The 25,782-nt window shown below is 39.0% G+C and overlaps 1 protein-coding gene across 1 annotated transcript in view; it reads left to right on the forward strand.

Annotated features, from left to right (window-relative positions):
- INTS9 (integrator complex subunit 9) overlaps positions 1-25,782 on the forward strand; it is a 101,587-nt gene that overhangs the window by 15,977 nt on the left and 59,828 nt on the right. The window contains exon 2 of the mRNA XM_066388364.1: positions 18,837-18,964. Within this exon, the coding sequence (XP_066244461.1) occupies positions 18,837-18,964 (128 nt within the window). The remainder of the gene's footprint in view (positions 1-18,836; positions 18,965-25,782) is intronic.

The raw sequence follows: 25,782 nt of genomic DNA on the forward strand, positions 1-25,782 counted from the left end.
GCACGCCAGGCCGACGCTCTACCACTGAGCCAACCGGCCAGGGCTTATACAACAGATTTTAAAACTGTGAAAAGATCCTTTCCTAACTTTATCTTCCTCTGCAGAACAGTCTCAATTATCAGTGTCTAGTGTATCCTTCCAAGACATTCTGTGGGCTTTTACACATTTCTGTAATTTCCAACCTTCTGTACGTATGTTTTATATAAATGATGAGATACTGCTCACTGGTTTTGCATATTCCTTTTTTCTTTTTTAAGTTAGAAATGCATCTCACAGATCATTTTATATTAACAACTGCTTTTCACTCGAAAGTGAAAAAATGGTTTCATTATACTTTATTTTTCTCTCATTATGTGTAAGATGTGGTACATGCTTTCATATGTGTATAAAAACATCCACATTTCACCTCACCAGGCGGTGGCGCAGTGGATAGAGCGTCAGACTGGGATGCGGATGACCCGGGTTCAAGACCCGGTGGTCGCCAGCTTGAGCGCAGGCTCATCTGGTTTGAGCAAAGCTCACCAGCTTGGACCCAAGGTCGCTGGCTCGAGCAAGGGGTTACTCGGTCTGCTGAAGGCCCGCAGTCAAGGCACATATGAGAAAGTAATCAATGAACAACTAAGGTGTCACAACGAAAAACTGATGATTGATGCTTCTCATTTCTCTCCGTTCCTGTCTGTCTGTCCCTATCTATCCCTCTCTCTGACTCTCTCTCTGTCCTTGTAAAAAAAAAAAAAATCTATATTTCCTTCCCAACTTTATTCTATTAATGTTCTAACTCTAAACTATTTTATCTTAGGTAGCTTTAGAGCAGGAGTCCCCAAACTTTTTACACAGGGGGCCAGTTCACTGTCCCTCAGACCGTTGGAGGGCCAGACTATAAAAAAAATATGAACAAATCCCTGTGCACATTGCACATATCTTATTTTAAAGTAAAAAAACAAAACGGGAACAAATACAATATTTAAAATAAAGAACGAGTAAATTTAAATCAACAAACTGACCAGTATTTCAATGGGAACTATGCTCCTCTCACTGACCACCAATGACAGAGGTGCCCCTTCCGGAAGTGCGGTGGGGGCCGGATAAATGGCCTCAGGGGGCCGCATGCGGCCCGCGGGCCGTAGTTTGGGGACCCCTGCTTTAGAGTATATTTTAGTATCTTGTAGTATTTGTTCCCAGTTATTGCTCTTCACTTCAGAATTTTCCACACTGTTCTGAAACATTTATTTTTCATATAAAATTTAGAATTATTAGTTCTCAGTAAAATTCTTTTTATATTTTTATTATAATCAAGTTAAATTTATAAAAATATAAGGAGAGAATTGAGTTATTTCTTTCAACGTATCATTGAATCTGAAAACAAGAAATGTCTTTTCTATAAACTTTTTTTGAAAAAAATTTTACCTGATCAGGCAATTACAGTGGATAGAACATTGGCCTGGGACACTGAGGACCCAGGTTCAAAACCACAAAATCACCAGCTTGCACACAGGCTCACCAGCTTGAGCACGGGGTCCCTGGCTTGCGCATGGGATCATAGATATGACCCATGGTCACTGGCTTGAGCCCAAAGGTTGCTGACTTGAGCCCAAGGTCACTGGCTTGAACAAGGGGTCACTGGCTCTGCTGTAACCCTCCAGTCAAGGCACATATAGAAAGCAATCAGTGAACAACTAAGGAGTCAACTATGAGTTGTTGCTTCTTATCTCTCTGTCTGTCTGTCTGTCCCTGTGTGTCTCTGTTTGTCTCCCTCTCCACCCCCCTCTCGTGCTTTAAAAAAAAAAATCTTTATCTTTTTTATTGGTACTGTATTGGGAATCTTTTCCTACACAGTTTACATATAGAAGGAGTATTTTTTTTTTTAATTATTACTCTCTGTACAGCCCCTTGTTGAGTTTTTCTATTTTAATTTTTAGTAGTTTTTCCAGTTAATTTCCTTGGGTTTTCCAGGTGTTTGACTTTGGAGATAATTTTTTAAACCTCATTTCTTTCCCCCTGTGGTGTGATTACATTGGCTTATACTTCCAGAATAGTTTGGACTAGGAGTAGTGGTGTTAGGCATCTCTGTTCTGTTTCTGATGTGAGGGGACATGCCTCTTGAACTCAACATGCCACTGTTATAGTGATTTGTGGCTTGAAATTTTTGTGTATTTTAATTTACTGTAGCTGCTTTTCTGCTGCAGAATTTTCCAGTCACTGATAAAGTGAGATTCTTTCACATAGCCCAACAGTAAGTTATTTTCTGAGGCGAAGATCTATTTATGTTGTATTGTTTATTCTAGGCAGTTAATTATATCTTGTAAGCTTTTTCCAGACTTTTGAGAAAACAATGGTTTTTATAACTTAAAGTCTTACGTGGTACATAGCAGACCCATAGAAGTAAAAGACTTTTGTGACCTTAAAAGAAAATTGTAAGGTTTCCTTGGAAAACAGAACAGCCAGAAATAGTTTCCCTCTCTGTACTTAAGAGACAGGCCTGATAAAGGCAAGAAATGTAAACAAATCAGTCTCTTAAAATAAACATGATTACCACACCAGAAAAAAATCTCTATAGGAACAAAGAGGGTTTTCGAACCCTGGACAAGTAGCTTATTTATTTTAAGCTGTATTTGATTCAAACTATGTAGATCCAATAGGAAGAAATTGTTGATGACGACTATGCTATAGTTAAAACTAACAGTTTTGAGAAAGAATAACACAAATCCAACAAACGTTATTAAATGCCTAACTTGTATAAAACCTCCTTGACACTGGGGCATACAAAAGAAATAACATACAGATCCTACCTATTAGTAACCTACTATTCTACAAAAAGTGGGGAGGGGGCTCCAGCTAAGCCAGTGACCCCTTGTTCAAGCCAGTACCTTGGTATTTCAAACCTGGGTCCTCAGCATCCTAAGCACACTCCAACCACTGTGTACCACTTGGTCAGGCCCACCTGAGCCTTTAAATTAATTCCTTTGGAAATTGGACAGAGGAGTTAGGAGAACTATATCTTACATACTCATGTGAATTCAAAATGTATAATTCATTTCAGTTATAGAAAATATTTTTAAAATGAAATTTCTTTTTTTAAATTATTTTTATTTATTTATTTATTTTTAGATTTTATTTATTCATTTTAGAGAGAGGAGACAGAGAGAGAGAGAGAGAGAGAGAGAAGGGAGGGAGGAGCAGAAAGCATCAACTCCCATATGTGCCTTGACCAGGGAAGCCCGGGGTTTTCGAAACAGCGACCTCAGTGTTCCAGGTTGATACTTTTACCCACTGCGCCACCACAGGTCAGGCTTTAAAATGAAATTTCAAAACAAGCATCAGCGAGCTTAGCAAATGCATCAAAGCAAATGCAAAGTCAGAATTACCTACTTAGGACAAAGTTTTTTTATTATTATTGATTTTAGGGAGAAAAAGCATCACTTTGTTGTTTCACTTATTTATGCATTCATGGTTTACCTTTTTTTTCCTGCAAGAGAGACAGAGATAAGAGACAGATGAGACGCATCAACTCATAGTTGCAACACATTAGTTGTTCATTGATTGCTTCTCATATGTGCCTTGACTGGGGGTTCCAGCTGAGCCAGTGACCCCTTGCTCAAGCCAGCAACCTTGGGCTCAATCCAGTGACCACGGAGTCATGTCTATGATCCCACGCTCAAGCCAGCAACCCCATGCTCAAGCTGGTGAGCCCGCACTCATGCTAGCGACTTTGGGGTTTCAAATGTGGGACCTCAGTTTCCCAGGTTGACATTCTTTCCACTGCATCACCACTGGTCAGTTTGACTCTTGTATGTGCCCTGATCAGACAGAGATTGAACCCACAACCTTGGTATAGCTGGATGAAACTCTAACCAACTGAGCTACCCAACCAGGGCAGTCTAGTTAATGTCTCAAAGAATAAATCAAGGGTACAGAGTATCAAAAGTAAAAAGTGAAGGTGCTAATATAATCAACCACCCTCTACCCAGCAGTAACCACTTTTACCAATTTGGTACATATGTGCTTCTGGTCAATTTAAAAAATATTTTTCATGATATATACATAGCTCTGTGAAAATTTTAAATAAACTATAATTACCATACTTTTTAACGTTTTTGAAGCTCTGTTGCCAGACAGCAAACAATGTTTATTCCCAAGTCAGCCCCTGCCTGTTTCCCTTTCTCATCCTTCAGATTTACTGGTAACATTCCCACCCTTTCTGAGCTTCTCTGTCTTGGGGTTGCGGGTGCTTTTTATGACCACTTGCTGCTGCTTTACTCATTTTTATGGAAAGCCAAGTCAGAGGACAGGATAAGTAGGAGGGAGCTGCCATAAGTGTCAGTTACCCAGCTGGATGTGATATTTAGCCACTCTCCAACCAGAAAGTGGCTTCTCTGTGTTCACTATGCATGCTACAGATTTTCTGCTCAAGTGGAAAAATTATCTCCTACTTTATACAGCTGTGTAGCCAGTTTGACAGTGAGTATGATTGGCACATTTAACAGCTCTTCTGCCAACTAGAATCAAGATATAAAGTGGAAGAAAGTGAAAGATTACCAAATAAAATTGAAGTATATTTATAGAAGTCTCTTGAGTTTTCAGGGACTGGCCCAAAATTCTTAGCAGGGTTAATAGTTCCCAATTAGGCAAATTTGGCTCAGTGGAAGCAGTTTAACTCAGCATGGTATGGTATAAAGCAGGGAGTCTCAGTAGTTTGTACTCCCCTCTTTCCCTGACACACTCAGAATCGTACACACCCTCTTAAGTTAGCATAGACTGTGTCTCCATGAGCCACACTTATTTTTTTTAGTAAGAGAGACAGACAGGCTGTCTCAAGTTCATTTAAACCTGATCCTTTTACTTTTTAAATTTAGCTACTAGAAAATTTTAAATTGTGTGTGGCATGCATTGTATTTTTGTTGAATAGTGCATTTTTTAAAAATTTATTTTGTGACAGAGAGAGGGACAGACAGACTGAAAGGGAGAGAGATGAGAAGCATCAATTCTTTGTTGCGGCACCTTAGTTGTTCATTGATTGCTTTCTCATATGTGCCTTGACCGGGAGGCTACAGCAGACCAAGTGACCCTTGCTCAAGCCAGCGACCTTGGGTTTAAGCTGGTGAGCCTTGCTCAAACCAGATGAGTCTGCGCTCAAACTGGGACTTCAGGGTTTCGAACCTTCGTCATCCTCCACGTCCCAGTCCGACGCTCTACCCACTGCACCACTGCCTAGTCAGGCGAATAGTGCATTTTTAATTCAAGCTCACTTTAACCCTAATATTTTATGATTTTTATGGAAGCAAAAGTATGGTGATCATAAGCTAGACTATAGGGGGGAAAAACAAATAAAATAAAATACCTGGTGGATTTTATCATCAAGAACTACCACATTTAAAAATGTTCAAATATGCTAGTGTGCAACTTCTCAGGGACATGGAAATGACTGTCAGTAGTCTGAATCAGCTAATCAAATGCTCTCTCTTATCAGTCTATTCCAAGCTGTCTGCCCTAGAAGTAATCCAGCAGGGGGTTGATAGTGGTACAATAGAGAAACTTTATTGAGGGAGCAGTTAGAAAAGATGTCTAGAAAAAGTATAGTCACTTTTATGTCTAAGATCTTTTGATTGTTCTTCCCTATCCAACTCTTTTATCCATATTAAATCTGTCACTCAGCATAGTGTACTAGTTTTTCTCATTCCTACTAATGAAATGATTTAAGAGAAAGCATTTAGAACTTGTGCTGATTTGAGTGCGAATTCAGTCTGTTATTAACTGTGTGATCTTGGGCCTTGACAGTCGCGTTGGTATTAATATTTACTCAGTTGTTGGGCAAGAGTTAATTAAATATTGGAGAATATTTACCAGTAGTTTTTGTTAGTGAAGGTGATTCATACAATAGACTTTCCGGATCCTATTCCTCTCTAACCTAAGGCCCACTTTTATTTTTAGAATTCCTTTTCAAGTATCAGCATTGATGGGTATTTTTATGAACATGTATATTTATAAATATAGCTACTATATTAATATGACATTTCTGGTAATTGGATAATTATCTATATCATTTGAAAATTTTATCATAAAATTATAAAGCCATTCTGGGTCTTATTAGAGAAGTGTTTTGCCAAACTTCATAGCACTAGAAAGCATCAGGAAGTTCATTAAGGGTACCAATTTAAAAATCTTGGAGTTACCTCTGTCTCTCTACCCCCACCCAAGGCTGTATCTTGTTGACTCATCCATCTCCTGAGGTGACATTTGTACTGCATTCCATTGCCATGCCAGCAGTTTTAAGTCTTGTTCACTTTGCATCAGGGTTAAGTGTGATATCAAAATGAAAATTGTGGACCATTGTCACCACTGAGCACAGTTTCCTTGAAAATTAACAAATATATCTAGCAAATGCTATACTAATGCTAAAACATTTTTTCCATTATGATCACTTAGATTTATTTTTGCACCATGAGACTTTTTTCATAAGGAAAATAGCACTACAAATTTTCACAATAGTAGGAAAGGTATAGTTACATAATTCTAATGCCTGCGGAAGTATCTGATGACAATACAGAAAAGACAACTTTGTATTCATTACTAATATTAGATAAATGTTGCTAGTTTGCCCTTTTGAGGGGGTGAGAAGGAGAATCAGCTCTCCTGCTTCCCCTGCCCCCTTTAAGGACAAGTTATATCTAAAGCTAAGATCAACAATCTTTGTTTTCCTCCCTCTCCAGAGGTTACTACTTTCCTCAAGTTGCTGTGTATTATACCCATGAATGTGTTTATTGGTATATGTTAAGGTTTGTATATTTTCAGCATTATTAGATGTTGCCAAATTGTTCTCCAGAGTTATACCACTTTATTCTCTAGTTTTATTACATGTTCTCCAAGTTAGTATTTCATCCTGTTTAATTGTAGCCAATCTAAGGTTTTCTCATTATTGTCCTATTTTGTATTTCCCTGATACTAGTGATATTAAGCATTTTTTCATATCTTCATTAATTGACCTCTCTTGTTTCTGCATTTCTGTTTCTCAAGTAATTTTCTTCAAATGGGTTACAAACTTTCCCAGCACCATATATTGGTAATGCTGCTTTTATCATATGTCAGACTCCTAGATACATGTGTTCATTGGTCTGTTAGCTATCCCAGTGCTATATCCTACTGTTAATTACATTACACTAAATTGTAATATCATAAAATTTAAATACTCTCTAATCATTATTCTTTAATTTTCTTACTAATCTTAGCTTCTGTCTTTTCTGTATGATTCTTAAGCTCTATAAAAACATAGATAGTGAAAACTGCTAATTTTTGTAATAGTTTATTTTTCTGTCTAGTTACCATTATCTTTAAGTAGAATTTTATAATTTTTTGGTAAAGATTTTATATTTCCTTTTTTTAACTTTTATTTTATGCTACATTTAATTTTTGCAATAGAAATGGTATTCTATTTTAATTCTTACTGCATTTACTAATTATTTATTGCTGGCATATAAGAAATCAGTTAGCCTGACCAGGCAGTGGTACAGTGGCACAGAGCATCAGACTGGGACATGGAGGACCAAGGTTCGAAATCCCAAGGTCACCAGCTTAAACACAGGCTCATCTGGTAAGAGCAAGGCTCACCAGCTTGAGCCCAAGGTCACTGGCTTAAGCAAGGGGTCACTTGGTCTGCTGTAGCCCCCTGGTCAAGGCACATATGAGAAAGCAATCAATGAATAACTAAGGTGCCGCAACGAAGAATTGAAGCTTCTCATCTCTCTCCATTCCTGTCTGTCTGTCCCTATCTGTCCCTCTATCTGTCTCTCTCTGTCTCTGTCACAAAAAAAACCCACCTCAGTTAATTTTGGTACATGGATTCTTGTGTCGAACAACCTTGATGAACTATCTTATTAATTGTAATACTGTGTTTTCACAATCTCTTATTATATCATCATTATTGTGAACAATGACAGTTTTTTCTCTATTTCTAATTACATCTTTTATTTTTCTTATCTTATCACATTGTACAGTATTTTCAGTATAGTCTTAAATTTAATTAGCCATAGTGGGTATTCTTGTTTTGTTCTTAACTTGAAAGAAACTGTTTCTCATGCTTCATTATTAACTATCATGTAAGATTTAGTCAGGAACCTTTTATCAGATTAAAGAAAATACCATTCCATTTATAGTTTGGTAAGAGTTTTTGCCATGAATCAGTGTGAATTTTTTCCAAATATATTCTCTGAATCTATTTAATTTGTTTTCCTCTATATTCATTTATGTTTAAATTATTCTGATAAGGCTTTCTGATGTTGTACCAGGAGACAAAACCATTACACAAAAATTTTTTCATGTTATATTTGTGTCAGAAACAACCAAAGTCACTTTTTTATTTTATTGCCAGGGAGAAAAGGCAACTGACCTTCATATCTCTGCTCACAGTTCTCCACAATAGATATATGAGTTGGTTTAGAGAGAGGAGAAAAGGGGGAGGGGAGATGGTGATGTCATTTACAACTTTATTAACACTATTGCCTATGAAAAAACAGCTCCTTTATGATGCTGTGCAATTCTTCCAAACAAGATTAAATAGCTTTTGGCATTACCTCAACCCAGAGGTTATAAGTTACATTACAGCTATTTAAAGGCACTTTTAGCAGTAAAACTACTTTATAATGAGAGACTCCTATCACCTTTTTTTTGAATGGAAGGAAAAACCCAGCAAAAGAAAATTATTGCTTGTGATGGATTGCGGACAAATTTAATAATTTAATCTGCTTGGGACCTTGCTTTACTTTAAGTTAGCATATAACTAATTTTCATTGTTCACATCTAGACTATAAATTCAGCCTGACCGGGCAGTGGCACAGTGGATAGAGCATCAGGCTGGGATGCAGAGGACCCAGGTTCGAGACCCTGAGGTTGCTAGCTTGAGCGCGGGCTCATCTGGGTTGAGCAAAGCTCACCAGCTTGGACCCAAGGTCGCTGGCTCGAGCAAGGGGTTACTAGGTCTGCTGAAGGCCCGTGGTCAAGGCACATATGAGAAAGCAATGAATGAACAACTAAAGTGCCACAACGAAAAACTGATGATTCATGCTTCTCATCTCTCTCCATTCCTGTCAGTCTGTCCCTATCTATCCCTCTCTCTGACTCTCTCTCTGTCTCTGTAAAAAAAAAAAAAAAAAATCAATAGACTATAAATTCAGTCTTCATTCTTAATCAGCTGAAGGTATGGCCTTTAAGTACATTATCTCTGCAAATTTTTTTGAATCTCTGACAGTTCCTTTCCCTGTGTAGTGTGGCATGTTGTGATAGTTAAGTGTACACTTTCTGGCCTGACCAGGTGGTGGTGCAGTGGATAGAGTATCGGACTGGGATGCAGAGGACCCAGGTTCAAAACCCCAAGGTCACCGGCTTGAGCTTGGGTTCATCTGGTTTGAGCACAGCTCACCAGCTTGAACCTAAGGTCGCTGGCTTAAGCCAGGGGTCACTCACTCTGCTGTAGCCCCCCAGTCAAGGCACATATGACAAAGCAATCTGTGAACAACTAAGGTGTCACAATGAAAAATTGATGCTTCTCATCTCTCTCCCTTTCTCTGTTACAAAAAAAAAAAAGATGTACACTTCTGGATCTCACTGTCCTGGATTTAGGTGCTGGCACATCCTTACAACTTTGGTAACACATGCAATTTCATAATCTCTGTGCCGTATTTTCTTCATCTCTAAGGTGGGAAAATTATTACTATCTCATTGCATTCTTGGGAGGATTAAATAGGAGCTAAATGTAAAGTTCTTGGAGAATGCCTGACACTTAAATAAACACCATATTATAATTATATATATAATTTTAACCAAGTCTAGGGAAAAGGATAACATCCAATGTTTTAGCCTATAGTTCTTTTTGCAAAAGACAGTCTTCTTCCCCAAAGCCAATTTACTGAAATTCAATTTGCCGTGTTTACCAAACTGCCAAATTCTTGTGTGTGTATTTTTAATGAAGTTTACAGTAATTCATGTTGCTTTTGAAAATTTATTTGAGATTAAATTGGCTGGTTGTCACTTTGTCTTCATGCAGCTTTTTAAAGTATTAGATTTCTGTGACCTGTGGTGGCACAGTGGATAAAGCATTGACCTGGAGCACTGAGATCACCAATTCAAAACCTAGGCTTGCCTGGTCAAGGCACATACAGAAAGCAACTATGAGTTGCTGCTTCCTGCTTCTCCCCCCTCTTTCTGTCCTCTCCTTCTCTCTTTCTTTCTCTCTCTCTCTCTCTTCCTCCCTCTCCCTCTCCCTTCCTCCCTCTCCCTCTCCCTTCCCCATCCCCTCTACCTCTCCTTCTCCCTCCCTCCTCTCTCCCTCTCTTTCTCCCTCCTTCCCTCCTCCCTCTAAAAATCAATAAAATTAATAAAAAGATTTGCTGAAAGCTGAGGTCATAGCATAAGTCTTCTTAGTAATAGATACAATATTCAGAAAAGCATATTTCAAAATCAGTAATGAGAAAACTCCCAAGGGCTATGTACCCCAATGAAAGTAGTAGAAAAATATCATACTCATTTGCTCATTGGGTCAGTATGGAAGATTGTGTCTGCAAGGAGCTTGGGTCAGTGCTTTGAGAGTGTTGAAAGTGAATTGTATGTTTTCCTATAGAGTGTAGCTATTCAAACTGAGAAATCAACACAAAAATGATTTCAAGATGGTGATATTTCTTGGGGACCTGCCCAATCCATTCTGTATAGAATTACCACAGATACACTATCACCAAAGATGGGTTTAAAATTCACAATTTTAAAACAATAGTAATGAAATTCATCATGAGTTAGAATAAGCAGACATTATAAAACTCCCAAGAACGTGAGACAGTTGTACAATCTATTGGAGAGTTAAAATTAATATTTTAAAATGGCTAAGATATATATGAAGATCTTAAGCCAATGAAAGAAACAAGATGCTAGTTTTCTGTTGTGTTTTTTTTTTAAAGAACTTCTAGGCCCTGACCGGCTAGCTCACTGGTAGAGCATCGACCTGGCGTGTGGAAGTCCTGGGTTCGATTCTGGGCCAGGGCACAAGGAGAAGCGCCTGTCTGCTTCTCCACCCCTCTCCCTCTACTTTTTATTTCTCTCCCTCCCCCCCACCCCCCCGCAGCCAGGGCTCCATTAGAGCAAAGTTGCCCCAGGTGCTGAGGAGGGCTCCATGGCCTCCACCTCAGGCGCTAGAATGGCTCTGATTGCAATGGAGCAACGCCCCAGATGGGCAGAACATTGCCCCCTAGCAGACATGCCAGGTAGATCCCAGTCAGGCGCATGCGGGAGTCTGTCTCTCTGCCTCCCTTCTTCTCACTTCAGAAAAATACAAAAAAAAAAGAGAGAGAACTTCTAGAAATGCAGTCATTGAAAATTTCAGTGTATGAGTTCAACAGCAGATTTGACCCACTGAAGAAAGGATTAGGGCCCTGGCCGGTTGGCTCAGTGGTAGAGCGTCGGCCTGGCGTGCAGGAGTCCCGGGTTCGATTTCCGGCCAGGGCACACAGGAGAAGTTCCCATCTGCTTCTTTACCTCTCCCCCTCTCCTTCCTCTCTGTCTCTCTCTTCCCCTCCCGCAGCCAAGGCTCCATTGGAGCAGGGTTGGCCCGGGTGCTGAGGATGGCTCCATGGCTTCTGCCTCAGGCGCTAGAATGGCCCTGGTTGCAACAGAGCAACGCCCCAGATGGGCAGAGCATCGCCCCCTGGTGAGCATGCCGGGTGGATCCCGGTCGGGCGCATGTGGGAGTCTGTCTGACTGCCTCCCTGTTTCCAACTTCAGAAAAAATACAAAAAAAATACAAAAAAAAAAACAAACCAGAAAGGATTAGTAAACTGTTAGAGCAGGAGGGGTCGGGAACCTATGGCTCGCAAGCCAGATGTGGCTCTTTTTTTCAAGTATTTCACTGAGTTCACTAAAGAAAAAAATCTGATGGATAAACTTATTTCGGTGTGTACTGATGGTGCTCTGTGCATGGTGGGGAAAAACAAAGGATTCATAGTGCTTCTTTGTGAACATGAAAAGAGACCCATCCTAAGTTTTCACTGCATCCTACATCAGGAGGCGCTTTGTGCTCAGGTGTGTGGCTAGCAGCTTGGTGAGGTGATGTCGCTGGTCATTCGGGTGGTCAACTTTATTGTTGCTCGAGCTTTAAATGATCGCTAGTTTAAAACACTGCTGGATGAAGTTGGGAATAATTATCCTGGTCTGCTTCTGCACAGCAATGTGCGTTGGTTGTCAAGAGGGAAGGTGCTCAGCTGTTTTGTGGCTTGTCTGAGCGAAATCCGGACTTTTCTTGAAATGAAAAACGTCAAGCATCCTGAGTTAGCTAACACTGAGTGGCCCCTGAAGTTCTACTATCTCATGACATGACTGAACATCTGAACCAGCTCAATGTGAAAATGCAAGGCTTTGGAAATACAGTCTTATCCCTTCAACAAGCAGTGTTTGCATTTGAAAACAAGCTGGAACTCTTCATCGCAGACATTGAAACAGGTCGTTTACTACACTTTGAAAAACTGGGAGAGTTTAAAGATGCATGCACAGCAAGTGACCGTGCTCAACATCTTGATCTTCTGCAGTCATTCAAAGCATGCTTTGGACAATTTCGTGAGTGCACTCGTCTTTTTTAAGTTCATCACCCATCCATACAAGTATGCAGTGGACAGCGCCTACCTGAGTTACATCCCCAGTATCTCCTTCAGAGATTTTAAGCTATGAGCTGCTGACCTTCTGAAGGCCTCAGACACGTGGGTGAATAAGTTCAAGTCACTGATGAAGATTTGGAAAGACTTGCACGACAGCAAGCAGAGTTGGCGAGCAAACACAAGTGGGGAGAAATGAAAAAACACGGACCAGCTGATTGTCAATACTTGGAACACGCTTCCCGTCACATACCACACACTGCAGCGTGTGAGTATTGCTATACTGACAATGTTTGGCTCTACGTATGCATGTGAGCAGTCTCTCACATCTAAAGAACGTTAAGACCAACCTACAATCACGTTTAACGAATGGAAGTTTCAACATCTGAATGAAGCTTAACCTCACCACGTATCAACCAGACTACAAAGCCATCAGCAAAACCATGCAGCACCAGAAGTCGCATTAATGATAAGAAGTACTTTATTCATCATTGGTTAGCAACAGCATAACAACGTTATTAAAAAGAATTCAGAGAGTTATTGTACTTTAAAAGTGTTGGTCTTACATAAAATGCACACATTTACTTGTATTTAGTGTTAAACATATTGTATGGCTCTCACGGAATTACATTTTAAAATATGTGGCGTTCATGGCTCTCTCAGCCAAAAAGGTTCCCGACCCCTGTGTTAGAGCTAAGGAAAGTATGCAGAATGTACTATACAGAACTAAAAAGCAAAATATGAGCGGATTATAGAGTCATGGAGATTGAGTGTAAAATGAAACATTAGAACATACACTGCTCACAAAAATTAGGAGATCAAGGAGTATGCAGATACTCCAGTACATTCAGCCTTTTGTATAGTGTATTTTCACCAATGGAATAAAATTTGGGTTTGCATCTCATTTGCATAATCAAACAACTTTGACTTGTCATTTGCTTTTCTCATTCTTTTGTTTAATAAAAAAAATTAAATGCTTTTTTTATTGCTTATTTATTTTGAAATATCCCCTAATTTTTATGAGCAGCATACATTATATAGACATTCCACTGATAGGAACTAGAAGAAGGCCCTGGCCAGTGGCACAGTGAATAAAGCATCAGCCTGGCGTATGGACATCTGGGTTTGTTTCCTGGTCAAGGCACATGGGAGAAACCACCATCTGCTTCTCTCCCCACCCTTTTCTCCTCTTCCCCAGTCCCACAGCCAGTGACTCAGTTGGTTTAAGCGTGGCCCCAGGCACTGAGGATAGCTCACTTGGTCTGAGTGTGTCAGCCTCAGGTGCTAAAAATGGCCCTGTACTGTGCATCGGCCCCAGACGAGGTTGCCAGGCGATCCTGGTCAGGGCACATGCTACCTCACTGTCTACCCTCCTCTCACCTAAAGAAAAAGAAAAGGAGGGAGAGAAGGAAGGAGGGAGACAATATTCAGATTGATAATGGCTGACATTTTTTCACAGTTGTGAAAGATGAGTCCTCATATATTAGATGTATTAACAAAACAAAACAAAAAGTTATCAGAACTTCATGGTGAAGAGAAGATTTTGATCATAACATGTAATGGAATAGCAGTTAGACTGGTAGCAGATTTCTCATCAGTGATGACAAATGACAGAAGACAGTTGGATTATTATCTTTAGTGTTCTGTGGTAGTTTGCTACCTTATAATTTCAACACCATCACTGTTAAGGAGTAGAGTCAAAATTAGGAAATTTCCAGAGAGATCCATTTTGAATACCATCACTACAGGTGGTATATATATTAAAGGAAGAAATGAGATACAAGAAGGTTTGGTGAGCAAAGAAGTTGGTTGAAATGTCAGTAAATAATTACTAACTACAAAAAAGTGTAGAATAATTCGCTGACCCTACAATTCTCTTAAAACATGTTTTTTATTTACATAGCACTGAGCGAAAAAACAACACTGAGAATTAAACCATGACCCAGAGCTTTAATGATTGTAGTGATCAGTATATTACAAAGTTAGATACACCAACTTCTCTTTAATTTGCAATTTCTTTTATCTAGTGTAAGGAATTTGGCAGTTGCCTTCACGTGCATTTATTTGAATGTGATAAATTCTTTTGAACATTCCTTGATTACAAAGCATAGCAAAAATGTCATCAAACTTTTGGATCTCTTCCATAGTAGAAAAGTCAATAAACACATAATAACTAAAACCCAAGAAATTAAGAAGTAACAGTATAACCATATTATTGAGAAATACAGAAGTAACTAGAAGAAAAAGCTAAGTAGTTGTCCCTTCAAGCAAAAGAAAAAAGAGGACAGAAACAGACAATAGTATGGTGATTATAGAGGGAGAAGATGATGGGAGAGAGGTAAAAGAGAATAAAGGAGTCAATAATGCTGTAAGGAGACTCGTGGTGATGAGTACATAGTCAATATACAGATGATGTATTGTAGAATTGTGCATCTGAAACCTATTTCATTTTATTAACCAATGTCACCCCAATAAATTTAATAAAAAATAATAAAAATTAATTTGCTCTCATTTACAAGATTTATTATATCTTATAAAACTGATTTATTTTAACTTTCTGTTAAATAGAAATAATATTAACATGAAAGCATTGCTATGTGCTTGTTATGCTAGAAAAAATTTCAAATTGTAAAACCTTATAGTGGCTAGAATATTCACTGTGTATTCAACAGTAATTTTATCTTCCTGCAGGGGCAACTACCAACAGACAGTATTTGTAAAATTGTTCATTTCTTTACCTGTGGGATAGTGAATACCATTTTCGAATAGAATTGCTTCTCTAAAATGCTATCAGTTATTCCTCCAAATTTAAGTGGACTCTTTGGCCCATTAATGATTCTATAACTATAGAAACTACTATACTAGTGAACATATATTCTGTGTCAGGGGCTATATCCCTTCATTTAGTGCTCACAACTTTAAGCAGGAGCTTCTGTTACTACATCTTACATATGAGGAAACTGTCTTTGTGAAGGTAAGTAACTCCCCACATCACATTTTAATAATGAGCACAACCAGGATTTGGGCACAGGCAATCTTACTTCAAATTCCTGCTTTCAATCATTTCTCCAAACTGCCTCTCACAATTAAAGCCATTTATCATGTAGTTGACTTTCCTGTTTAAGTCCGTTTAATTGCTTCTAGGCAATTACAGCTGCATTTTGGTGTAGATTCTAGATGGTTTTGACCATAATGCTGATAGGAGTAAGCAGTGAAACGGATCTTCTGGTGTATTACTGATGACATTGTAAATAGGTTCAGCCTTTTTTGGAAAGCATTTTGGCACATATTTCAAGAGCCATAAAATGCTCATATTTTTTGACCTAGTTAATGCCACTTCTGGGAATCCTCTAAAAAAATAGTCCAATATGGAAAAAAACCTTAAGTACTGAAGCGATCATCACAGCCATGTTTGTAATAGAACAAGTGGAAGCAACCCTAAATGTTCAACAGTAAAGGAATGATTAAACAAGCAACGATATATTTACTTAGGCAGCCAATAAAAGTGAAGTATGATACAGCATAGACAAAGAAAACATAGTTGTCATGTGTTTAAAAAACAGCACGTAGAGCAGTATATGCACTAAAATTACAGCTTTTACAAATATGAAAAATAACAAGGAATAGAAAAAAGATTGTGGATACATTTTTTATTTCTGCTGTTTTTCAAACTTTTTGTAATACAGATTTATTTCAAATTTTAAAATTAAAATCACATGACTGATGTTTTGTGTACTAGTCTCAAGTGATTGTAGGCAGCATTTAGAAACAACCAGCAAACTTTGGGAAACTGCAGGTGTCTCCCTTACTGGTTGTGTGAACCTGGGCCAGTCACTGTGTGTCTCAGGAGACTCAGTTGACCTACAAAGTGAGTGGTGCAATTTGGGAAACATGAGTGGGATCTTTAGTCAGGGGACCTTGCTGTGTGTCTTTGGCACTTCTCAGACAACCCACGCAGCCGTGTAAAGCTCGATTTCCTCATCCATAAAAATGGAACTAGTGAGATAAAGGTCTGGCATCCTAGTCAATGCTCTGAAAAGCTCCCGTTCGGTTATGGCCCTTATAAAATGTTCCTCACCTTTCTTTATCCTTGAGTGACAGGAGCAGATGGAGTCTTTCAGCTCAATTCTTTTACCTCAGATCTTTTGAGCAACAGCTTTTACATGTCAGCCTTTTGTCTTCTGGTGTACCTTGTTATCCATAATTTAGATGTAAAAATGAAGATAAGAAAAATTTTGTCATTCAGTGTGGCTGACTAGATCTCTAGTTTTGTTTTGTTTTGTTTTTTCTAACTACACAAATGCGGTAAGTGCTACTGTCAAATGTTTGGAAAATACAGAAAGTAGAAAGAAGAGAAATACACCATATTATTCCACCCAGAGATAATCATTATATTATATATATTTCATTCTATTTCTTTTTTTTTTTTTTTTTTTCTTTGAGAGAGATGGGAAGTGAGAGAGATGAGAAGCATCAACTTATAGTTGTGACACTTTAGCTGTTCATTGATTGCTTCTGATATGTTCTTTGACCTGGGGACTCCAGCCAGGCAAGTGACCTCTTGCTCAAGCCAGCAACCTTGGGCTAAAGCTAGCGACCTTTGGGCTCAAGCCCATGGGATCATGTCAATCAAAAGACATGATCCCACACTCAAGCCATTAACCCAGTGCTCAAGCTGGTGAGCCTGCACTCAAGCTGGTAACCTTGAGGTTTCAAACCTGGGCCATCAGTGTCCCAGGTTGATTCTCTATCCACTGCACCAATCATATGAGACAGTTTATCTTTAACAAAAAATTATTAGATAGGGATAAGATCAAGTTAGCAATGGGGAGCGAGTGGAAGTATAGGGTAGGGATTAAAAGGAAAATTTTTTCCTGTAATTTTGATACCTATCAGAATGAACTTATGCAAAAGTATAATTAGGCAAATCATGCTTCCTGGACCTTAAAAGGACAATTAAAATTTTAAGTAATTTGTACTGTTTTTATTTTAAGTAACCTTGAATCTTTCAGACCAAGAGTTGTGTATTTTCATTTGGAAAATATAATCATGATACGTAAACTTGGAATAAAGAAGCTTGGGAAATACCCACAATTTCTTGGATCTAGGCCTCATCCCTTTTAGGACATGCAGTTTTAAGAAATCATCAGCCTCTTTAATGTCCTCTGGAGAAAAAGGGACATTTATTCTGTGGCAGAAGCAATAGCAACAAGTACCTGGGAAGACTTAGCCTGAGCACCTGTGGCCATGTGGGGCCTGATATTGATGTCATGTTTTTCTGGCTTGTGCTGGACTTGTACTCAAATCAGAAAGGAGGAATGTACTGTCTAGGGATTAAGGACATTGGTCCCTCCGTTTTCCAGGCCTTGCTGTACGTAATGACTTTAGAAGTGGGGTAAAGGTCTGTTTCCTCTTCTTTCCTCTCTTCAGAGCAGCAGTCGAATTATAAAAGGCGACACGGGCTGCATCCCATATAAATAATTTCCAGTGTGGCGGATCTGTCATCCCGACTACACTGAGGAGGACATGATAGATATTTGCGGTCAGTGTGTTGTCTTGCCTCATCACTCTCCTGTGAATACTGCACTGTGGCTTATGCCCCTTTGACTTCTGAGGTCTGCTGCCCCCAACAAGAGACTGTCAACTGGCTGAGAGTAGGTATCCCTCTCTCCTGCTTAGTATCTGAACATCAGGGAAGTCTCTTGTCCTTTAGCCTCATTCTTCTGACGAGGTTGAGCCAGCACTCCTTACTGGAGCTTGTTTGTTAACCCTTCCCAGCCATTTTCTCTTTGAGGAAAATCCCTTATTTACAGGAGGAGAAAATCAAACCTATAGCACAGTTTAAGGAACTGCTTTAGAATATAATTGACTGCCACAGCGTTAGGCAGTACTTACATTTAGTGAGACAGTGGGAATTTGGAAGTGTCATGTGAAAGCAGAGCAGGTCACTGTAGCCTGGACATTTTCTATTTAGTGTAATTACAGCCCCTCCAAAACTGTGCTTGCTTCAGATATAACTTGGTGCCCTATGAAAAATAGGATATGATCTGAGACTTTTGAGTATTTTGAACTGCTGTAAAAGGGTGGAAGCCACATAGAAAGTTACCTGAGTTTACATACGATTCTTTTAAGAGAAGATCAGTTTAACTTAATTTACCATACTTTTTCAGCTTTTGGGTAACTGATTACTAATGAAAGTGATTTTTTTTTCTTCAGTATTGCCTGTCGGGGCACCCAACCTTACCATGCAATGTGCTCAAATTCAAGTCAACCACCATTATGCTGGACTGTGGACTGGACATGACTTCCACCCTCAATTTCCTTCCTTTGCCACTTGTTCAAAGGTATGTGCTGATACATCTGAGACAAAATGAGCTTCAGTTTGCCGAAAAATGGTACCCATTTATATTAAAGGTTACCAGTACCCTGTGTGTTGTCCTAAGTTTACTTTGTTCTCTTAAAAATGTTTTTCATCAAAATAATTTTCTTTGTCTGGGTTGATGGAAAGCATGGTATTGATTTATTGATTGACTTCTTTATTATAACTTCTGAGATTCTGTAAAATGTTCCTGCAACTGCTCAGTGCAAGTGAGGTCATGTATATTTCATCTTTCTTGCTAATTCATATAAGAGCTGATAAATGGTCAACTGATGAGCCCAAGAATTGAATTTTAGAATCATTTAACTGCCTTTGCAGGGACTTGACATCATAGAGCCTGACAGCTTTTTTTGATAGGTAGCTATGCATTATTTTTATACTAGTCAGCTGTAGATATCATAGAATCGTACGTGAAGCCAAAGTCCATGTTTTAAAGCAGATAGATTATCCCAGGCCTACAGTCAGTGCTTTTTACTCTTCTAAGACCTCATCTAGGAAGCTTGCTGTTATTTTAAGGCAGCAATTTACAAAAGAAGCAGTAACTTTCAGAAGCAGACATAGTCCCAGTAGCCAAATGTGATACCACATATAAGAGGGGAAACAGAAAACTATCTGAAGCAGATTAAGAGCACTGAAGCATATAGCAAGCTAAGTAAATCATCTAATGCATCTCATTCACTCCTGAAGACATCACTGTGTGCAATGATTATTCATAGCAATGACCCTATGAACCATCTAGAAAAAGTAAAAGTAAAAATCAGCCATTGATTTTTCCTCCCCTTGAGCTAAGGGCTGTAAATAAGGTGATGGGGACAAGGTCAGAGATAATTTCAGCTTACATGTTATGCAAAGCTCATAAAATTCAGTTATGATCACACCCAGCACTTAGAAATACATTTACCATCTACAGATATTATACAAAAGAGGAATGAGGGGGAAAAAAAAAAAAATATATATATATATATATATATATATATATATACACACACACACACAATTGGTTTAAGCACTGGATCACATATATCTCCCAACAAATATGAATGACAGGTTATTTCTTATTAAAGAAGACTGAAATTACTGTGTTGTCCCCCCCCCCCCAGTGCCCCAAATATTAAAATGTTCATTTATTTGTTGTTTACTGAGGATCTGCATTGTGTTGGACTAGGGGACATAGACATGAACAAGACAACTTTCCTTTCCTCATGGAGCTTATAGTCTGTAGGAAAAAAAGAATTACACGGTTGAAGATTTCATTATACTTGTGTTAAGAACACAACTATATGTATTGACAACTACTAAGAAAAATAAAATACAAGGTACTGTGAAGGACCTACAGTTTCTGTGGGGTCATGAATTATCTAGGTGTTCAAAACCTAAATTAGGCAGACAGTCCTAACTACATTTTCCCTTTCCTGTTTCTTTTTGTCTTTACCTAATTCTTGTATTCTCACGACCCTGTCTCAGCATTAGAATCCACTTCGTTGTCTACCCCTTGGCATTGGTTTTCTCTCAGAGGGAGGTTATAGCTAGTGGGATGATTGACAGCCCACATAGTTTCTTTCAAAAACTACTTCTGTTGCTCAATTCAGAAACCTTCATGATATACTTGGCTAAAATAGTATCCCCAGTTTCTCCCCATCCCCTCATCCTGCTTTATTTTTCTTCACAGTGCTTATCACTGCATAATATATACATACATGGATTCTATGTATGTATATATCTTCTTCTCCACTAGAAGGTTAGATTTATAAGGGCAGGGGTTTTATTTTTTTCTCCACATTATCCTCTGTGCCTAAAACAGTTCTTGATAATGTAGTAGCTTCTCAGTAAATATTTGTTGTGTAAATGAATCCCTTTTTTCTTCCCTGGATTCCAGCTCTTTCACTCTTCAGTCATCTCGCTATTAATTATAATTTTTCCTTTATCTTGAACCTTTCCATCTTCACTCAGTTTATCCCACTTAATTGTGCTCAGTCACTTTTTTGTTGTTTTATTTTATTTTAGTTTTTTAGAGAAAGAGGAAGGGAGGGGAAGCAGAGAGAAAAACATTAATTTGTTGTTCCACTCATTCCTGCTGTCATTGGTTGATTCTCATATGTACCCTGACCAGGGATCAAATTGCAACCTTGGCATGTCAGGAGGACGCGCTAACCAACCAAAGTACCTGGCCGGGGCATTCCGTCACTTATAACTTCCAATTTAAGAAAAAAATTCACCTTTTCTCAACTCTGCTTTTTCCTTCAGCATTCCTAACTCCTTTCTACTCTGTGCTTTTCCCACACCACCCACAAGAGCACCTCTCCTTGAAGGCACGAGTGGCCTCCATGTCGTTAGCTAGGATGCCCGTGTGTCAGTCTTCATCCTGCTTGGCCGTCACTCCGCAGCACTTTCCTCCATTATAATGCGTTCCTGGTTTCCTTTTTTAAAAGTTGCACATTCTCTTTTTTTTCCTTTCTTTAATGTTTTTTTTTATTGATTTTAGAGTGAAAGGAAAGGAGAGAGACAGAGACAACAGGAATATTGATCTGTTCCTGTATGTACCCTGACCAGGGATCGAACTGACAACCTCTGTACTTCAGCATAATGTTCTCGCCAACAGAGCTATCTGGTCAGGGCAATGTGTTCCTGGTTTTCCTCTGAGATCTCTGGCTCCTCCTCTTCTGTCTGCTTTGGAGAGTCATCTTTCTACAACTGGCCATCACATACCAGAATTCTTCAATATCCAGTGCTTGGCCATCAGAGTTTCCACCAAAGGACTTTTAATAAATGTGCAGGGATTCCATAACCACTCAAACAATAACTTATAAATGTGCATTTTTAGTTAATTTTCTTTTGAGCTCAAGATTCATATATCCAAAATATTCATATAACCAAAGTTATATCTTTGGCTGTGCCTTTGCCTTCAAAGCTCAACATGCCCAAAGTGGAATTTATCATTAGACTTGACTTGGCCCGAAGAGGAGCACAGGCACTTGCAGACCTGTTTTCCCTACAGTACGTTGTCTTACTGAATGGCATCCTGTTGTAAAAGCCAAAAAAGCCGGGAGTGAACTCTGGCCCCTATTCCACACTCCCCATGTCAAGCCTACATTTAGGCATTGTCATTTTTACTTTCTAAAGGGCTCTGGAATCCAGGCACTTCTCTTCAGTGCTGCTGCAGTTCTTGTCCTCTTTCACAGGCAGTACTGCCCCAGCCTCCTAACCACGGTCTTCGATTCTGATCATGCTCCTGCCTGAATCCAAAGTCATCTTTTTGTGTGACAAGGATGGGCCTTGAGAATACTATGCTAAGCAAAATAAGTCAGTCACAAAAAACTAAGAACCATATGATTTCACTCATATGTGAGCTGTAAAACTGAAACCCAGACATAGACAACAGTATGGTGGTTACCAGGAGGAAAGGGGTGGGGGGGTTTTAAGAGTAAAGGGGGCCAAATATATGGTGAAGGAAGATGATGTGACTTTGGGTGGTGGGTACACAATCATAGAAATGTACACTTGAAACCTACTTGATCCTATTAACCAATGTCACCCCAATAAATTTGAAAAAAAAAATCTGAAATAGGGGGATAAAACAATAGCACCAAAGATAGAGATCCACAGAAATGTGTCAGCAAATGCCAAAGAAATATTGACTACAGGGATGAAAATATTTGGTTACTGGTTCCAGTGAGTTAATAACTAAACTATCAAGAGTTACTAAACTTGAAAGAACAAAAGGGAAAGAACTTATTATTTTGTTCTTAATGATTACAAAATTTGACTATATAAAAATTTTAAACAAGAAAACAAAGGAGTCTTGCCACAGAAATCTATTTTAATAAAATATGGGAGGTGATATTAGAAAAATAATGATTATAGATGAACACTTCTTTGCGTCCACTATTTAACAAAATTTCTTAGGAAAAAAAGAATGCCATTAAAAATGTTATAGTCAAGAAAAGCATGTATATAAAATCTAAATTTTAGCCTGACCAGTGGTGGCACAGTGGGTAGAACTTTGACCTGGCCCAATGAGGTTTCCAGTTTGAAACACCGAGGTCACTGGCCTGAGTGTGGGGTTGCTGGCTTGAGAATGGGATCATCAACATGATTTTAAGGTTGCTGGCTTGAGCAAGAAGTCACTGGCTCGGCTAGAGCACCCACCCCACTCCCCACTGGTCAATGCATGTATGAGAAGCAATAAACAACTTAAGTGGCACAACTTCAAGTTCTCCTCACTTTCCCTCTCTCTCTTAAAAAATAATCTATTAAGCCTGACCTGTGGTGGCGCAGTGGATAAAGCGTCGACCGGGAAATGCTGAGGTCGCCGGTTCGAAACCCTGGGCTTGCCTGGTCAAGGCACATATGGGAGTTGATGCTTCCAGCTCTTCCCTCTTCTCTCTGTCTCTCCTCTCTCTCTCCCTCTCTCTCTCCTCTCTAAAAAAATAAAATAAAATAAAATAAATGAATAAATAAAAAATATAATCTATTAAAAAAGAAATTGGGTAAATAACCCAAGGCATTTAAAAGTAATCTATTATTTAAAATAGTGAAACAGTAAATATGGTATGCGATTAATTTTTTATACTTTTCATTTTTACAACTTCCTACTTTGAATTGCATTACTTTTATGCTCACAAAATAATGAAAGAGGCATGATGACATTCACTCAAAAATATTTGTAAAATTTACTCTGAACGTAGTGCAAGAATATGACAGTAAATAAAATAATCTTTGAATTAAGAGCTTAAGCTCTAGTTTAGGGAGACAGTAAACAGCAATTACAATAAAATAAAATAAAAGCTATGACAAGGTAAGCAGGTGTCATGGACTCACACAGAAAGGACTCACAATTCTGGCAGTGTGTAGTGGTATGGGAGAGTAGGGAATAGGAGTTACAAGGTAAAGATGGAGGAGGTCTTTGTAGAAAAAGGAAACAGGGAACAGCCTTATCATTTGCAGTGCTGTAGGAGAATGAGGTAGGTGCTGATCTTCACTTATTCATTAATGAATCTTTTTTTATGTGTCAAGCACTCAGGTGCTGGTGAGATGACCATTAGCAAGACATACCTGTCCTCCTGGAAGACAGACATATCAAGTCTCATACACGCTGTTAAAATGATGAAGCCATGTAGTACAAAGCAGGACAACATTCGCTAGTGATGGTCTAGGGCTAGGCAACAGCAAAAGACTTGCGTGTGTCTCTGACGACTGAGGTGAGATCTGGATAGAAGTAGTCAAGGAGAAACTGGGACAAGGGGCAGAGTTTGGAGGGAACAGAGAACGTAGGCAGCTGCAAGGTTTAGTACTCTCCTCTCCTCTGTCTTATCCGCTTTTGGCATGGACAACATACATAAAAGATTATTCAAGTAAAATAATACAATCCCTCCCCTCATCCAACTAGAATGCCATCTCCATGCCTTTTCTGTGTAGAAACTGGAGTCATGAAAGATTGGATAGATAAGCTCCTGCTAAATAGGCTAGAAGAGGGAGGGATGAAGGAGGGGGAGAAGAGCCTCATGGCTGAAGGAACAATTGTGTGACTGTCCCAGACAGGCGATAAGATTTCTTTGAAACTGAAAGGAAACAAAGAGCAAGAAACCAGAGGGACAGACATAAAGCTTAATATACCAAGATGTACTTGTTATTTATCCTAACAGCAATGAAAGACCATTGCTTTAAACAGGTGAGGCAAGATTAGGTTTGTAATTCTACAAGAAAGCTGACATCACGTGCCTTCTGATAACACATTTCATCATGTGTCCGGCATTCCTACCAAAAATAATCCCAATCTAATCATGAGGAAACACTGGACGAACCCAAATTCAAAGATGCTATATAGAATAATTGGCTTTGTACTCCTAAAAATGACAAGGTCATAACACAGACAGGCTGAGAAATCCTTTCAGATTAAAGGAGACTGAAGACATGACAACTAAACACACCATGTGATATGGATTGGATCCTGGACCTGTATTGCTATTTTCCTTTTTCTCTATAAAAGGCATTGTATAGATAGTAAAATATGAATTGGTATAACTTGGGAACTATGAATAAGGTATAAAGCTTACATACTAGTATAAAATTAATGTAAGTTTCCTGATTTAGATTATTGTAATAATTTTTTTTTTTTTTTGTATTTTTCCGAAGATGGAAACGGAGGCAGTCAGACAGACTCCCGCATGCGCCCGACCGGGATCCACCCGGCATGCCCACCAGAGGGCGATGCTCTGCCCATCTGGAGCATCACTCTGCCGCAATCAGAGCCATTCTAGCGCCTGAGGCAGAGGCCACAGAGCCATCCCCAGCGCCCAGGCCAACTTTGCTCCAATGAAGCCTTGGCTGCGGGAGGGGAAGAGAGAGACAGAGAGGAAGGAGAGGGGGAGGGGTGGAGAAGCAGATGGGCGCTTCTCCTGTGTGCCCTGGCTGGGAATCGAACCCCGGACCCCTGCACACCAGGCCGACGCTCTACCACTGAGCCAACCGGCCAGGGCTGATTTAGATTATTATATTGTATCTAGATAGAGAATGTCCTTATTAGAAAACAGGCACTCAAGCATTTAGGTGGTAAGGGTGTGTCATGCCTATAACTTTCAAATGGGTCAGAAAAAATTACATGAATACACATAAATAGAAAATGACATAAAGAGAAAATGACAAAGCAAATGTGGTAAAATGTTAATAGTTGATAAGGATAATTGGGAGTTGTCTGTTCAATTCTTGCAACTTTTCTGTAAATCTGAAGTAATTTCTAGGTAAAAGGTTAAACAAAAAGATGACTTTGGATTCAAGCAGAAGCAT

This window comes from Saccopteryx leptura, chromosome 1 (genome assembly GCF_036850995.1).
Source record: "Saccopteryx leptura isolate mSacLep1 chromosome 1, mSacLep1_pri_phased_curated, whole genome shotgun sequence".
Classification (NCBI taxonomy): domain Eukaryota; kingdom Metazoa; phylum Chordata; class Mammalia; order Chiroptera; family Emballonuridae; genus Saccopteryx; species Saccopteryx leptura.